A 15,478-nucleotide genomic window follows, 5' to 3' on the forward strand; every position below is an offset into this window, starting at 1 on the left:
GGAAAAAAAAAAGAAAAGAATCGATTTCGCCGGCATCGATGAAAATAAACGTCGAGCGTTTCGAGAGATCGTTCTCGATATCGAAAAAAAGATAAAGGAGGCGACTCGAGGAAGGCTAGGAGCGCGCGAATCTCTCGAAGGAAGATCCACGTCGAAATCCCGCACGCGCGCGCTCCTCGCTTTTTCCTTTCCTCGTTGCCGTCGAACGATCGCGGATCGAAAAGCTGTCCTCGATACGCTCGAAGGAGGTAGACGAGAGAGAGAGAGAGAGAGAGAGAGAAGGATCCCGGGCGATGCTCGGCGTCGAAACGATGGAGCTTGGGGAAGATTGCCTGGGGGAAACGCCCGAATTCCAACGTTATTCCGAAAAATGTCGGACCGCCCCCTCCTCGACTTTGGTACGTTTCGATCGAATAGAATCTAATGCCGTTTAATCTGCCTTTAACGTGTCCACATCCCTTCGTCCTACGATCCGACGATCCGACGATCCGGCGATCCGACGATCCGACGATCCGACGATCCGACGATCCGACGATCCGACGATCCGCTCACGACGAATTCGAACGATCTCCCCGGCTTCTCCCTCCCGCGCTCTCGACCCGCCGCAGAGAGTGCCATCTACGAGAAAAAGTCTCGCGAGGCAACTCGAACCCGTGGTAAACGAACGAGAAATGCGTGAGAACTCTGCGAGGCTGCTAGCGCCAGAGGCAAGTGACATCTTTGATCCGTACAGAACGACGTTACCGGCATACGGGACGTTATCCAGCGGGTACGTTGCGGCGACATAGGGAACACGGCGGAATTCGTCTTCAACGCGATGCACCACGTGAAGGACGGCGGTGCGGCTCTTCGAGAAACTTTCGAAAAGAACTTGCAGTATTTTCGAGAGATCGTGGAAGATTCCATCGATCGACGGGTATAGTTTACTGCTTTCTATCGTTGCTAACGGACGCGGTCCGACGCGTACACGTACGTATCCACAGATACAGGACGAAGCGGACGTGATGATTCACTCGCAAAGCGACATCAAGGAACGATTTCGAACCTTGTCCGAAACGATGGCTCGTAGAATAACGAGAATCAAGAAACGCCTCTACGAGATCTCTCCCGACTTCGACTGGTTGACGGACGGCAAAGACAGGGAGAAACTTTCGAAATTGATCGTCACGGTAATCCTTCGGCGTTAGACTCGCGATTGGTAACCGCGACATTGAGCGCTTGCTTTAACGTCGTTTAGAAGCGTCAAGAAAGGAAGGAGCAGCCCGATACGACGGATAAACTCGTTCATCAAGTTTTCATACGAGGACAGTGGCTCAAAAAAGAGTTGTCGCGTTTGCAGGAAGAGAACGCAAAGCTTAGAATTTATTTGGAAAAATTTCGGTGCTTGGCCAAGGAAAGAAAGGCGCAGGAATTGCAGGTACCGCGGATCTTGCAAAGGGAGAAGAAACATCTCGACAGAGAATTGAACGAGCAGCGGAGAATTTACAAACGAAACTTGTCCATCATCGACGACCTTTACATCGATTATCAGAGATGCGCCAATTCCGAGGATACCTGTGCGATTCTTCGAGGCGAGCGTTTCTAACGAGATACCATCGTCTTCGGCAAAGTCCTTTTTACAAACTTTCTCCATATATTTTATTACATTTAGCAACGTACAACGTCGACGACGTTGACGCAAAAATATAAAAGTGCGCGCATGCTTCCCGCGTATGCGCGCGTTCTTCCTCGTCGTAGATAATATATATTTCATCAACGTTATTGCATTAATACCATCGTGGTTACTCTTATTGCCATATTCGGTACAGTCGTTAATCGTTATCACCGTTATTATTGTCGTCGTCGTCGTCGTCATTATTATTATCATTGTTATTGCTGTTATTATCATCATCATCGTCGTCGTCGTCGTCGTCGTCGTCGTCGTCGTCGTCGTGGTCGTCACTGTTGACACAAACGTATATACACGAGAGAGCTGCAGGAAACTGCACGCCCGTCTTAAAAAAGGAGAAGGAATATCTGTACAAGTAGAAAATACAATGGAGCAACCGACGGAATCGAATTGGAGCGCGTCGTTCGTTTCTTCGTTCGATTCCACGTTCATCGACCGTTTGGTTCGTAAGAGGCCGAAAATTGCAAACGACTCGTCGAACGTATCGATTCGTAGCGAATTCAAGGAAAATTTGATTCTCCGAAAGCGTGCAGTCTCCGAAGCAGAATCGCCTTCTTTCGTCGATCGACGATCACGGATCGAAAAGATACGATTTTTGGTCGATTCCAGGACACAAACTCAACGAGGGACGCTGTCTAAGAGGCTGGTGGTCTGGGTTGCGCGTCCTCCTGTCGGAACTCTTCTCGGCCGGTCTTTCCCTCGTCTTTCCAACGGACGCGCGATCGTCGAACGCGCCTCGCTGTTACGAAAGAGATTTAAACGAGTAACGCCGAGTCGGTAACGTTTCGCGCGTTCTTCGCGACGCCGACTTCGCTGCCGTGATGACTCGAAGCTTTGGACTTTCTATCTGGATCCATTGCGATGGAGATAAATTCTTCGGAAATTTTTTTGTCCAAGCCGGTGTAGGTCTGAGCCAGGTCAACTTGGTCCTCGCTGATCGAGGATACTCTCTTCAACTCGCTTTTCCCCTCCGACGGTCGTTTCCTTTCGACGGTGTCCTCTTGTTCCGGTTGACCGTGACGCTTCTGCTTCAGCCGAATCTATGGGACAAACGACAGACGATGGGTCGTACAAACGCGCGTCGATTCTACGCGTATGGCCTTAATACGCGCACACGCATGCATTTAAACGAACTTAGCAACGCTGACCATTTGCGACGGCGGTCGCTGAGCACAAGGGACGTGTGAAATTACGGAGACTGGACCGTAAGGTGCGGGCGGTATAGCGATCGGCGTTGCGGAGATGAATCCTGGATACTTTCCTGGTGCGGCAGGTACTCCGTACGGTGACTGCAACGAGAAAAATAGCAAAGGATGAATAAGGGACATTCGTTCTCGTTGGGAAAAGACCGCGCGAGAGAATCGCCGGAGAGGACGAGGAACGAAATGTAGGCGCCGAAATAGCCGGAGGCTCTTGCGACGGGACCAGAGTTTCCCTCGCGCGGCGATCGACGTCCGAACTTTCTAGTTTTACTCGTGTCGCTGACACTTGGACCCGAACCCTTTACTAGAAGCAACTCGACGACCGTTTTCGATGCTTGGAACACTCTCGAGGAGGAGACTTACCCGAATCAAGGGATGGACCGGCATCACCGGCTGAACGACGTAGATCGGTTGATTCTTGGGCACGTGATTTTGTGCGACGACCCACTGTTGCACCATATTACGAGTCTTCAACCGACCGTCCACGCAATCGTTCTCGTCCGGCTGACTCGTCGACCTCAGACAGCTACAGAGTTTCGGCGTTAGGGTCACGCACGTGTAGCCCGAGATAAGCAGTTCCGCGACGCTGCCGATCAGCAAGCCGATGCTGGCTAACAGACCGGCCCAACCACCTTCCATCTCCAACACGTTGTTCTCTTCGCCCTGGGATAGGAAGAAAAAAAGAAAAAGGAAGGAGATCAGAAAGACGTCTTTCACGAATCGACAGATCCTTCCGTCGATATCGCTTCCGAGAGCAATCGAGATAACCGGAGTTCGACGCGGAGTCTCGCTGCCATTTTGTCTCGAGCACAGCCATTTTGTGATCGGAGCAGCGAGACTATCTCTGAAATTCCATAATGGTGCTTCATGACCGCATTTTAGCCTTGGCATTGATAACTTTCTCCGACGATCGTCTCCTTTGCGAGTAAGCAAAGACGGTAGTCGAAGTAACTCGCGAGTTACCGCGTTAATCGGGACGGAAGATGGAAGAGGGGAAAAGGAGGTCATCGATAAGGGTTCGGCTCAACGTTAATCGGTGCTCGAGCGACTCGACGGAAGGAGATACCAAAGGAGAAGCTCTTCGAAAGAAACGGCGATCCTTACGGGAAGGGTCAAGAGAGTAACTTCCGGAGTCCTTTGAGAGTCCCTTACGACCGCCGTAAGGGCCGTGATGGCGGCCATGTTTGACAGCGCCAGAGCCACCAAGCTGGAGGCCAAGTGAGCCGTCGAAAATCCATAGTTCGTCCTGCCGGATGAACTCGCCAAAGCTGCTACCACGCCCAGGGCACCGGCCACCAATGCGCCTGCTCCAGCCCATAGTCCTGCGCCCGATCCTCCCAAGGAAGCGCCATGGATCAATACCAGGACACCAAAGACGACCAAGACGACACCTGAAGGAATGCGCGCGCCGTCGGACGAGTCCTTTCTTTCGACGAACGAAAATGCACCAACTCGCGATACTCGTCGATGTTTCACGGTTTACGGATCTTACGGATCCTAATGCGGGCTTAACGCGTGCGATTATAACTTTCTAAGTGAAATGTTTTCACTTTTACGCCATTTTCTGTATGCGCGCGCGTCGGTTCTTTCTAAAGAGTTTTTCTTTTTTCTAGTCTACTTAAGATCGACAGCATCGCGACGTAGAAACTCGTGCGTGTCACGCGAATGGATATTTTCTTTTCTATCGTCAAGACGGTAATCAGCGCGTCGATCGAATTAACCGAGATCGTGCCGCGGCAACGATCGTAAAGAGAATCATCGTCGAGAAAATAAATATGAAAAAACTACCTTCGGAGCCATCGGTCTCGTCTTCGACGAACTTACCGAGCAACAATTGTCCGCAGGACGCGAACATGAGAGGGTTGGAATCGTCCCTGGCCTCGGCGTTTCCCAATTTCGTCGTTCCCTCGTTCTCGTCGCGTCGTTCCTGCCTGTGACGTTGCCTCTGTTGCTTCTGACGTTTCTCCGATATCAGTATCTCCTTCGAATGTTTCGACTCCATACAACTTTCCGGCTTCGAGCCAACGTTGCTAGAGTCCTTGGTTTCGTTCGAATCGTTCGAGTCCTGACTCCTGACGGTCGAGTCCAAGGCCATCGTCGCGTCGTTCGTCCTCTCCTTCATCTTCTCCCAGCCCCACCCTTATATCGATCTTTTCGACTGTCTTGCGCCTTCTCGCTTACATATCCATTCGTCGACTCGAGAAATCGGCGATGACGGCGATTCGCAATTCGATTCTATCGGTTTTTCTCCCTTCCCGATCTCACTCTTACATCGACGTGGTATTACTCGTTGCGTTGCTGGCTCGCTCGGGAAAGGTCAATAGACACGGTGTAGTCGCTGATCCGGTTGGCACAGTCCGCCGACTCGCAACGATCTGTAAATTAAGCAAGAAAGAAGCGTGTCGATCCTCCTTTACGAACCCTGAATCACGAGTCTACTCTTCGTAGAAGAGGAAATTCCTCCGAACCTTCGGGAAAAGACCGTCGAGCGGGGACGACGGCGGGACGAGCTATCCCTCGTTGGTCCGAGCTCGAGGAATTAGAAAAATGGAGATCGATCGAAGTCGCTCGGGTCGTCTCGTCCAACGTCGCGCGATATCAAGGACACTTTTAAGGGAACACTCGGGGAGCACGCGCGCTCGAGCGATCGCCGACCGATCGATCGCACGTCCGTACTGTGACTGTGGAACGTTTAGAGGCAACAGGGGAATCGCGAGTGTTGTACCAAACGTCTCTCTCCCTTTCCCTCTCTCTTTTCCCTTCCTCTTTCCATCCCGCTTTCCCGCTCGCCGTACACCGTACGACGCCGTCTTCGTTCACCTTTCCCTCCTTTTCAACCTGCCACGGCGAGATTTTATATTCGCGAGCCACGCGGTTATCCTTGCCCATTGTAACGCGCTCGTTTGGGACGTTTTCGAATCGGAATCTGCTCCTCCACCGTCGCCCACTCGATCAAGGCTCGTCCGGAAAGATAGCCAAGAAAGAACGATTCCCAAAGGTGCCTGCCTTCGAGGAATCGATCCTTGGCTCTCTTTCCTCCGCCGGATGAAATTTCGGATCAAATCCGATAGCGCGCTCGTTCGTCCCGTGGAAAACGTTAGGCGGCCTCTCGCGCGTAACAGGTTACAGAGAGCCGGGCGCGGTCGGGCTCGCTCGAGCGCGATGCCTTTCCTCCTCGCAATTAGCCCGCGCACGTCTAATAAGTTTTCTTCTCGCGATAAAGAGCCATAACGCTCGCGTCGCCTCGCGCTCGCTCGAGAGCAAAGTCGGAGAGCATATCTCCCGTTCGCCGACTCGCGAACCGCAGCCGGCCGCGGCGAATTCGAACTTTTTCTCTTCTTATTCCTCTTTCGCTACCGCTGCCGTTGCTTCCTCGCGCATAGCTGACGATAAACACAGGTGCCTGGAGGATCTGCGGATTCCTCCGAACCGGCCACCGATGACCGGCCAGGGAGGAAGAGGTTTCTTTCCCGACGGCTTCAACGATAAACTCGAACGAGCGGAGGAATCGGAAGGCCTCCCTTGAATATGCGCGCTGAGAGAAAGAAGAGGGAAAGAGTCAAGACCTTTTCGTTTCCAGCGAAAATGGCGACTGAGGAGGGCAGAAGCTTCGTTACCGTCCAACCGCCGGTACACGTCGATACTCGGCGAGCGAGATGAAGCCTTTGCGCGCAAACTCCGATCTTCCAGAGGTTTCTCCGCCTTTCTAAGCCCGACTTACGCGAGAGAAATGCGCAAGTGCGGCGTGCAAGAGAGGTCAAACGCCCCGACGCTCGTGAATCGTTCGTCCCGAGTTTGCGCACACTTCAACTTATCGATTCCAGGAGAAGCGAAGGATACTCGACAATTTCCCTCGATTTTTCCGAATTCTTTGCTGCTGGCTCGGGAGGGAACGAACCAAAGCGAAAGAAATTTTCGTCGTAAATTCATGGCCGAGAAAGGAAAAGAGAATCCAGATGCATGCATCCAGGAGCGAAAGTTCCTTCGTGAGTCGCCATTTTCTTGCGGACCTGGAGAGCCCGCTTGGAGCTAGCTCGGTGGTAAGGAAAGTGCCGCTCGTTAGAAACCGACGGACGTGGGAAACGATCGCGAACCAGGCGAGCGAGCGTCTCGAGTCGGAGACGAGATGATCCGACCTTTTCAAAAGCGAGACGACCGATCGCTTTTGCGAATCGACGGATGCGAAATCCATGCTCGATCCGCGGCGCGACACCGTTTCCTCTGGCATCGGTGAGCCTCGTTGCGCGTTTAACGGGTCTCGCTTCGCTTCCTACGTTCGCCTCTCGGAAATCCGGTGCGATATTTTAACCGGACTTTCGACGAGACAGAGACGACAAAGACGGAGAGGACGACGTCCGCCGGCGAGTCCGTGGCGATATTCGTTCCGCTCGGCCGTTCCAGAATCTCGATCGTTTCCTCGTAAAAAAGCGAGAAGCGAGTGCCGACGAGTTTCCTTCGATCCATAAGTATCCGTCGAAATCCGACAGGTACGCGTCGCTATCTTCGCGGCTACGCTCGGACGTACGCGAGCAAACTCGCGTTCCCTCGCGGCTCTTTTCCGGTGGTGGCACCGTCACGAACTTGCTCGTTCGCCGAAAAAGTTCTACGCGAGAGTCCTCGCCTCGATTCGACAGACGCTACCCCCGACGAAAAACGACCTTGAAATTCTAAAACTCCTCTTTCCCACGGTCGAGCCCGACCCACCCCGATCGAGGTGCTCCAACGAGGTCTCGAAGGAAAGCGGTGAATTTTTCGTTTAACGAACGATGCCGTTAACTTTCCAAGTTAACAAACTCGTTTTCTCGGTCTCTCTTTTCTCTTGAAAAGCCACCGACCGCGAAAGACGAAAGAAGAGTCGAACGATTCCCAATCGCGACGGCGTTTCTAATCGCGAACGAACGCGCGTGACGGAAACGACTCGAACGACGGGGAAGGGCGAAGAGAAACGTCACGGAGAGTCGAGGAGTTACGTTAACCGCCGACGGAATTTCACCGTCGGATTTACTTTCGATATCGATTCGTCGCGTACAGGTGCTCTAAGATCGGGGATCGGGGATCGAGGAAAAGAGATATCTCAAAAAGGCAGCGAATCTCGAAAGGATCGCCGGAGCGAGCGAGAGAGCGTCAATGGAGGAAGCCGTGAAGCCGCGATCGAAACGGTTAAGAGAGTAGGCCAACGAACTTACCTGTGCAAGACCAACGGACCTCCTTCCCCGCGATGGATCGCGTACGTTTGCATTCCATCGCGCGACGTTCCTACGAGCGACGGCCCGCCGTATCTCGTCATGGCGCCGCGAAAGTAAAACGTGACTGCGACGGTCGTCGTTACGCTCGTAACCCGATTCGCCGATGGCTCGCTTCGAGAAAGAGGTTTTTTCTTCTGAAAATCGAACGCGAACGTGGAGCGACCCGTCCGACCGGGACGATCGCAAAGATTCTTTTCCATCGTCTAGAGGTGCAAGATCGAGTTTACAAAATCGAGGAACGTAATGGCCCGTTGGAACGGATCGAACGACTAAACGCTTCCTCGTCCGCCGGCTCGCGACTTGTCTCTCTCCCTCTCTCCCAGCTTCGTGGGCAGGCGCTTTGAGCACCTTCGCCCTTGTCTCTGCACCGTAACACGCCCAACCGGCTCGCCTTGGCCAAGCAGGAAAACGCTCCGATCTCATCCTACGAGCGCGAAACGGCATCTCTCATCGCTCCGCGACTTGTCGTCTCCTATAGGTCACACGGACGAGTAGTTTCATTCAATTTCGTTCGTTCGTAATTCGCTTCGACCGGCAAACGATTCGATTCGATTCGATTCGTTTACATTTCCCTGCCGCTGGAAGGACGACGCGTGCGCGTACGTGCAAAGTGCATACGTCGAAAAGTAAAAGGTAGGACGGGTTCTTTGCGATCGATGAAACGACGAACGGGCGAACGAAATAGGCGCAATCGCGCGAGGGAGAATCGATAGAACGCGAACGGGGCCGCGCGAAAACTCGAGCGAGCGACCGCAGGAATGTCAACGAGTCCCCGCGCCCCCTCGAACACTCTCCGATTACCGAGGACGGGTCTATCTTGCGACAGGGACTGGCGTGATTCGGGTCGGCTCGCCCGCCCATGGAATCTCAACGAATCGATAACGCTCGCCGTTTCTCTACGAGCGTCGACCCGCCCGCTCGAGAACGTTTCCTCTTCCTTCCTCGAAAACTAAGAGACGGGCGAACGAACGAGGCGACCCAAGTTCAATCGCGTACCCAAGGAGGAACGAGAAATGCGATGCGATTTCTACGTTTAACCGACTCCTCTCCTCGTAGCAACGCGAGTTTCGCAAGGCTTCCCCGTGTCGCAACGCTTAATCGCGCTTGCCCAAGTAACTAAACGAGTACGCCCGCAAAGACTTCGTTTCGAGCATGACTTTCCGACGACGAAAGCGTCGTGAATCCAGATGGAATGGCGAGGAATGTAAAATTCGTTGCGGGTCAAGGCTCGTCGAGTCAGCCATATGCGCGGCGTATTTATATGCGCGTATCGCGTTCGTTCGGCGGGTACGGCGGCCGCGAGTACCGTTCGTTTCGCGTAGGCGCCACACCTATGATTCCCGTAAACAAGCGTGAGCGAATCGACATTGTAACGCGGCTAATAAGCTGGAGTTGAACGAACCCGTACAAATTGGAGATCGTCGGCACGTACCGTCGTAGGTCGAACGTCGAGGAAAATGTCGAGCGTGCTTTTTCTCAAAGTCGCGCGTGATCTTAACACCTAGCCGTATCCTAAAACTCACCGTCGTATCGTCGACGCTTCCCTTCCAAAACGATCTCCCCCAAGTAACGACTACCCTCTCTGGAGAACTTCACTCCGATCTCGTTGACGGTCCTCATGTCGGTCAGGTAGACGCTGAAAGTAGCGAAGGATCGTCGATGGATCGTTCACGGCGCTATTATTTTCTTCGCGAAACTCACCACTTTCTCCAACTCGCGTTCAACTCGAACGTCTCGTACGGCACGATGGACTTCGTGCCCGAGTCATTGGCCAATAACAAGGTAGGTTCGTCGATCGTCGAGCTCGTTCCCGTGCTAGCTTCTTCTGCTTTGTAAACGACGGATCCTTGAATGCTTTGGTCGAACTCGACGTATATCAGGAATAATCTGTCGATCGTGTGGAAATAATGTACGTCACGAAGGATCCAACGCGAAGAAGATATTTTACCTGTGGTATTCGCGAGGATTCCCTGTTATCAGTTTAAGACAGCCTCCTCCCTCGTACGAATATTCATTGCAAAATTCGAAATAATTCGCGCTCGTGGGTAAAGATTTTGGTTGAAAACTCGCCACGTTGCCCAAGACCCGAACGTAACTCTTTTCGGTTTCGTAGACGTAAAGAGCTTCTTTCTTCGAAGAGCTTTCGTCGTCGTCGTCGTCGTCGTCGTCAACGGGCTTTTCTTCCGCGAAGCCCAAAATCTTCAAAAGCGGCACGGCCACGGAGATTTGCACTTTTTGCATGGACAAGTTGTAGAACGGCTTCTCGTCGAACACCTCGTGCTGCGTCTGGGTTGCAAAAAGAGAATGGATAAAGTCTTTTGCTCTTAAGGCGAGAGAGACAACTCGCGTTTTCACTCACTATACCGCGACGATAGTAGGCCGAGCCACTGCCGCGACAAAAGGACGTGTTGAATCTTTCGTTGTCGTAGATCGGAATATGAACGTATAGGAAAGGAAAGAGTTGAGCCCAAAACATGTCCTCCAATTGTCCGAACGTTTTGGGCCCGAAATATTCGTGCGTCCAACCTGGAGCGAAAATGGCAACCGATAGATTCTGTTTCCGTATCCTTTCGAGTGCCTGAAAATACAGAGAGATATCTAACGTAACGCATCTTCCCTCGATTATTTAGTTTCGTTTCTCGAACGAGAAACGAAAATTCCTTTCACTGGACAATTTACATGAGCAGAATTGAAACCGCCGCCGCCAGGACAGCCCCTGCCCCAAACGTCCAGGCCCACGTAAACGTCCTTAATGTCTCGTTCGAGATCTCTTGCGAGATTACGACTGTTGATCAACCGCGAGTCCGTCCAATTGTAGTTTAAAAATATTCCGTCGCAACTTAAGAAGAAGTCCCTGCGACAAAGAATAACTTGATTCGACTAACGGCTGTTAAAATGACACGATTAAGACGATTTTTCTTACTTATTTTTCTCGTTAAGTTCGTCCTGCCACTTCAATTCTCCGGTGTTGATCACGCTGTCGTACCATATCACTTCGGAGCCAACAATTTCTTCGTGAATACGATCGCTCAAATACTTTACAAAGTAGACGAGATTATCGATCTCTTCGGGTTTAATACCGTTTTCAACGTTCAGTAGCCAACCCTCGAACTTGTAAAATTTTGCTACGTGAACGAGCGCGTTTGCGAAACGTTTCACGCTTTCCTTGGTCCGCAAAATTAGGTTCCAAATGACCCCACCGTCGGCATGCTCCGTAATCACCGTACCCAACACTTTTACTCCGTGGCTATGAGCTGCATTGATCCATCCGTAAGGTGGAATGGTCACAAAATAGTGACTGAAGTAAACGAACGTATCTACGACGCTCCAGTGATAAAATAGATACTCCTCGTTCGAATTAGAGCCATTTATGAATCTGACAATTGACACAAAGGGATTTCATTAAATCTGCGACGACTAAAAGCATATCAAACGATTCAAAATTTAGCCGCCTTACCTATCTTCCAGGTAACCGCCTTTCATGTCGTGACAAAGCAACGTCCTTGGCGCTTTATCCTTGCCAACTTTCTTCAATCTCGATCCAGAGTAACGTACCTCGTGCCCTTCGTAAACGTATTCGGTCGACTCTCTCAAAGGTGTCACTCTAGGCCACGTCGTCAAATTTTCCAAACCGTCGTACAATTCCACAAGGTTGCGGAACGGAGAGGATTCTTGACTTCCTTCCATCTCTGCGTTCCGAGCTCTTTCCAAACGTAAAGTCCTTTGGCCAATTTATATGTTTCTCTATTTAAGTCTTTCCGGCGTTTCAAGTACACCGGAAAAAATGTTTCAGAAACTCGATTATACGCATCTGATGCCGATAACTCGTGAAACAAATGAAACATTTGCATATCCCCACGAGAAATATTGTCGAGTCATTATCTAACAGCTGCAAACCTTTCGCGTTATCGCTGTATATCCAACCACGTGAATTAAAGGAAGCCAATGTCGCTGCAACATAAAAAACGTACAAAGAGGTTATGTCGTTGTCGCATGCTGGGGAAATTTCCAACGGAACGCCGCACGCGCCTAAGGAAACGATAACGAACAAAATGTACATAAATTAGTTTAGTTTTTACTAACCGTTTGACGACACGCATCCCGTATAGCGATAAGAACGCTTCGTGACAACTGCACATCGCTGATAAACTCGTCAGACGCGCCCTGCCCAACCGCTTGCATTTTCTGCGTATATGCCTTCGTACGTCGACGCGTACATGCGTACTTACGTATATATATATATATCTATATATTCGTATATATATTTATATATACTTAATATACATATATATATTTATATATATACATTTATATATGTACGTATCGCGTTGGGTGCTTGGACGCGATACGCGTAAGTGGAAACGAAAAAACGTATAAAAGATAAAATCGTACATATTCCACGATGAGAAATTTACCGGCGATCTTTGTGAATCTCGACACCGTCACTAGCTCCATCTTGTAAAACAAAGAGCTAAGACGAAAGCTGAAAGATCGACCGAAACGAGTCGCGAACGAAAGTACTTGCTTTTAACGTTTAAAAGATTTTTCCAGATTCTTGCGAGGAGTACGAAAGAGGAATGCGAGAGAGTTTGGTAAGAAAAAAGTCGTGATCGTAAGATTCTCCTTTATTCGAACAACAATCGTTTGTTTTTGAGAAGACAGGAGATCCCACGAACGTCAAGGTGGACATAACTGTGTGTGGGAAAGTTGGAAGACGTACGAGATCGTTACTTAAATATAAAAACTAACGGAAAATCAATGCGCGACATCCTTCGTTCCTCGTCGATGGTCCCGTGGCACGTCACCGCGATTCGCAACTAAATTATATTACAAATCTATCTATCCCTCCTCTCCCTCCTTTCCTCGAATCCTCATGCTTGTTCTCATCGAGCCTTTGCGGAACAAGAGATATGGATTGTCTAAAATCCGTAATAGGCGTTTACAACGAACTAACCTTTCGTGGATCACGATACGGAAGAAAGCAACGTCGACGACAACGATTGATAAAGGCAAAGGAGACAGCTCAGAGACAACGCGAAGCATCGTGTCTTTAAAGTTATTTAAAAGATAGTCGAATAAAAGTATCCTAACGAGAATCAAAGTTGTTGCATGCGCGGATCTATGTAGTTAATTCGTTGATTCTGTACGATTCGAGAACATTTTGGTTAGTGGTCCTATCGCGTTCCAATCGTTGTTTCGCAAAAACAACGTTTCTTTTCTTCTTTCTTTGTTTTCGAGCAATCGGAATGCACGATCGATGGATATATTCGTCGTTTTAATAGAAAATGCGACATGGCCAAAATTTCGCTCGAAGGATACAGAGGTTTTTTCGTTACTCGTAGTACACGCCACGTTTTCTAAGTTTCTTCCTAACGAGCCCGATGAAAGGTCAGGCCTTTCAAAAGTATTGTAAACTCTTAGACAAAGTTATCTTTCGCGTGTATATATCACATTGGAGTCTACCTAATAATACGACTACCTATAGGTAATGTTCTCTCCCGTCGTTCCTAAATATATTACGTAATCGTAGCCCCTTTTCTGGCCATTTTCTTTCGCAATTAGCTTTTCCAACGCGTAGTCCGTTAACTCTTCATAGGATTCGCCGTATCCGTGTGTGGAGGCACGTCCGTATAACGTGCACATAGGCGCGCATATAACGCACACGTACGCTCGGAAGAAAATTTTCTGTGCCTTGCCGTCGAAACCGTCGAAAGTTTCAACGAACGATTCCTTGCTTCTAAATAATCTTTGCGGAATAGGGACCGTTTGATAGCAATCCTCAACACGGTCAAACGAAATACTCTAAAAACTCATTTGTAAAAAGTATACGACATCCAAATTCTATCGAACTAAAGTTATCTACGCCTATTTATTCGCAAGTATATATACATATATTTTAATACCTCTGCGTGCGTGCGTGCGTGCGTGCGTGCGTGCTGCGTGCGCGTGCGTGCGTGCGTGCGTGCGTGTGCGTGTGTAACGCGTAGGTCGTATCTCGATACTTGGTTCCTTTTATAATGGGTATGGTTTCTATCGTACGTATACGTATACCTACATATGGATTTATATATATATACAGGGTGTCCCTAAAACATATTGGAATCGCTTGTAAACAGCAAGAACAGCTTCGCTACTTGAGAGAATTTTGAAAATGCTGCTATATACGAGCACGGATTATTGTATTTTATAAACGATAGACGTTATATGGCAAAGATTTTTACAAGGTTTCATCGAATCGTAGCCAAGTACGAGACGACGATTCACAAGGGTCGAATCGTTAGCACCAAAATTATTATACGCGATACATAATGTAACCTCGTCGGAACTTATAGCTACTATGTACGGACGAACGTATGCCGCCTTTTTTTATACTTCTCGATAAAAGAAGAGAACGAAGAGAGATCAAAACCGATCAAAGTCCCTGGCACCGATCAGCGACTATTGCATCGTACGCGTGAAAAGTATCGAATCAAAATATAGAACTGAAAAATAAAATACGTATATAAAAATAGATAATACTGCTTCGTTGGACTCAAGTGCGTATAGCCTTGCGTGTATCTTAATTCGATAATTTTTTTACACTCATCCCGGGCAAGGGAAATACGATATAATTAAAGTTATCGCGTGATCTATGATTATGACTAGAATATGAATAGGATATGATGACTTTGGATACAACTAAGATACAGTTACGATATGTTTAGACTAGAAAATGTCTAAGGTATGACGATCCGAGTAATAGATAAAGACAAATGCGTAATCCATAAAGATGAGAGTTATGTCGACTTTTCTGCACGTAGCGCGAGTGTATTCGCTCAGCTACCTGACGAAATTCGTTCTCGATTAATATCGTGTAGGCCGATTTCCTACTTTGTTTTCTTCTCTCTCTCTCTCTCTCTCTCTCCCTCTCCCTTTTCTTCTTATTACGTTCATAGGCCGTTCCCTACAAAAGATATTTTCCTACTTGGTCAGGAAACATCCCTCGAAAAATCACTAAACGTACCGAAAGTCTCCTATTTGGAAAGAGAAGAGCTCTTTCCATGCGAAGTAACGGAAGGCGTTTCTTCGGTGTCGTATCGTTTTCTTTCGGTGTCGTTTTAAAAATCTTTGCCAACAGGGGACGTCTTCCGTCACTTTGCAAAGCGCCCTTCGTCATTTTTTCTTGCCAAAGAAAAATTAGGTACGACCGACTAAAGTAATAACAACAGGTGATTGAAGTTCGTGGAAATTGGAAAAGACGTCGGATGTGTAACGATCTCGCTTGATCGTTACGAGTCGTAAAGGGTCTTAGAAAAAGTCGACGCTAGGCGTTACTGCGAAGAAGAAAGAAAAGAAGGAAAAGAAAAGAAAGAAAGAAATCG

The 15,478-nt window shown here is 49.2% G+C and overlaps 1 protein-coding gene across 3 annotated transcripts; it reads right to left on the bottom strand.

The window, feature by feature from the left end:
* Nucleotides 1–1,610: 1,610 nt before the first annotated feature.
* On the bottom strand, nucleotides 1,611–15,476 carry LOC127068866 (cytosolic endo-beta-N-acetylglucosaminidase-like). 3 transcript variants are annotated; one of them, XM_051005210.1, is made up of 9 exons: nucleotides 12,201–15,476; nucleotides 11,575–12,068; nucleotides 11,041–11,493; nucleotides 10,797–10,971; nucleotides 10,477–10,695; nucleotides 10,066–10,403; nucleotides 9,819–10,004; nucleotides 9,641–9,753; nucleotides 4,997–5,246 (listed from the first exon to the last, which is right to left on the bottom strand). In XM_051005210.1, the coding sequence occupies exons 2-9, from the start codon at nucleotides 11,802–11,804 to the stop codon at nucleotides 5,155–5,157; spliced, it is 1,806 nt and encodes a 601-aa protein (XP_050861167.1). In that variant the 5' UTR covers nucleotides 11,805–12,068; nucleotides 12,201–15,476; the 3' UTR covers nucleotides 4,997–5,154. The 3 variants fall into 3 exon arrangements, with proteins under 3 accessions (XP_050861168.1, XP_050861169.1, XP_050861167.1); XM_051005211.1 differs by lacking the exons at nucleotides 9,641–9,753; nucleotides 9,819–10,004; nucleotides 10,066–10,403; ... (3 more) ...; nucleotides 11,575–12,068; nucleotides 12,201–15,476 and adding exons at nucleotides 1,611–2,709; nucleotides 2,818–2,958; nucleotides 3,235–3,534; nucleotides 3,976–4,262; nucleotides 8,058–9,592 and having other exon boundaries at nucleotides 4,696–5,246; XM_051005212.1 differs by lacking the exons at nucleotides 9,641–9,753; nucleotides 9,819–10,004; nucleotides 10,066–10,403; ... (3 more) ...; nucleotides 11,575–12,068; nucleotides 12,201–15,476 and adding exons at nucleotides 1,611–2,709; nucleotides 2,818–2,958; nucleotides 3,235–3,534; nucleotides 3,976–4,262; nucleotides 5,340–8,023 and having other exon boundaries at nucleotides 4,696–5,246.
* Nucleotides 15,477–15,478: the final 2 nt, after the last annotated feature.

Source organism: Vespula vulgaris, chromosome 14 (genome assembly GCF_905475345.1).
Source record: "Vespula vulgaris chromosome 14, iyVesVulg1.1, whole genome shotgun sequence".
Lineage (NCBI taxonomy): Eukaryota > Metazoa > Arthropoda > Insecta > Hymenoptera > Vespidae > Vespula > Vespula vulgaris.

Bases quoted from the DNA above. Each gene is read 5' to 3' on its own strand.
- LOC127068866 (XM_051005210.1), bottom strand. From the start codon at position 11,804: ATGGAAGGAAGTCAAGAATCCTCTCCGTTCCGCAACCTTGTGGAATTG. The intron at 10,696-10,796 runs GTAAATTGTCCA...CTGTATTTTCAG, and splicing joins GCGGTTTCAATTCTGCTCAT to GCACTCGAAAGGATACGGAA. The intron at 10,404-10,476 runs GTGAGTGAAAAC...TTTGCAACCCAG, and splicing joins CCTACTATCGTCGCGGTATA to ACGCAGCACGAGGTGTTCGA.